General features: G+C 51.9%; 2 protein-coding genes across 2 annotated transcripts in view; both read right to left on the reverse strand.

The window, feature by feature from the left end:
- FUK (fucokinase) overlaps positions 1 to 317 on the reverse strand; it is a 26,196-nt gene extending 25,879 nt beyond the window's left edge. The window contains exon 1 of the mRNA XM_011976774.1: positions 192 to 317. Coding sequence (XP_011832164.1) covers positions 192 to 203 — 12 coding nt within the window. The 5' untranslated portion in view covers positions 204 to 317. The remainder of the gene's footprint in view (positions 1 to 191) is intronic.
- LOC105537218 (L-fucose kinase-like) overlaps positions 1 to 940 on the reverse strand; it is a 9,328-nt gene that overhangs the window by 3,917 nt on the left and 4,471 nt on the right. The window lies entirely within an intron of this gene.

Raw genomic sequence — 940 nt, forward strand, 5'->3', positions numbered from 1 at the left:
CCTCCCAAAGTGCTGGGATTACAGGCTTGAGCCACCACGCCCGGCCGAAGCTCTTAACTAACACTAGGCACCCTCAAAACCATTCCTCCTGGGGCCCCCCAGCTGAGCCAGCATAGATCATAGCTGGGGAACAGTGGGAGGGAAGTGGCTCTACCTGAGACAAGGCACTAGGGGTCACCACCCAGCCTCACCCGATAGGTCATGATGTCCAGCAGGCAGTCCAGGTTGCAGACCAAGGCTTCCACGGGGGCCTCGGGGTTCTCCACAGGGAGGCAGGTGAAGGCCCTGCCACAGTCATCAAAGGGGAAATCTCGACCCTGGGAGTAGGGGGACCGGTGAGTAACCCCCGGTGCAGACAGCCCAAGGCCACCTCATCAGCTTTGCAGGCAGAAAGCCATCCAGTGGAGGGCTGATAAAAAATGTTCTCTTGATATTTTCTCCTACAATATATTTTTATATTATGCACTGCATTGCATTGCACTGAAATTTTTTAGACGAAGTCTTGCTCTGTTGCCCAGGCTGGAGTGTAGTGGCGCGATCTCAGCTCACTGCAAGCTCCACCTCCCAGGTTCAAGCAATTCTCCCACCTCAGCCTCCCAAGTAGCTGGGACTACAGGCGTGTACTACCACACCTGGATAATTTTTGTATTTTCAGTAGCGACAGGGTTTCACCATGTTGGTCAGGCTGGTCTCAAACTCCTGACCTCAAGTGATCTGCCCACCTTGGCCTCCCAAATTGCTGGGATTACAGGCATGAGCCACTGTGCCCGGCCACCAGGCCCTGTTTTAAGCATTTACATGTAGTGTCTCAGAATGTTCATATCCACGTTGGGAGGAAACTGAGGCCTAAAAAGGGTTAAGTGACTTCCCCATGGTTATAGAGCTGATAAGCCTGGATTCTAGTCAATGCACAGAGTTAGATGGATATATATATATATAT

This window comes from Mandrillus leucophaeus, unplaced genomic scaffold (genome assembly GCF_000951045.1).
Source record: "Mandrillus leucophaeus isolate KB7577 unplaced genomic scaffold, Mleu.le_1.0 Scaffold17, whole genome shotgun sequence".
Taxonomy (NCBI): Eukaryota; Metazoa; Chordata; class Mammalia; order Primates; family Cercopithecidae; genus Mandrillus; species Mandrillus leucophaeus.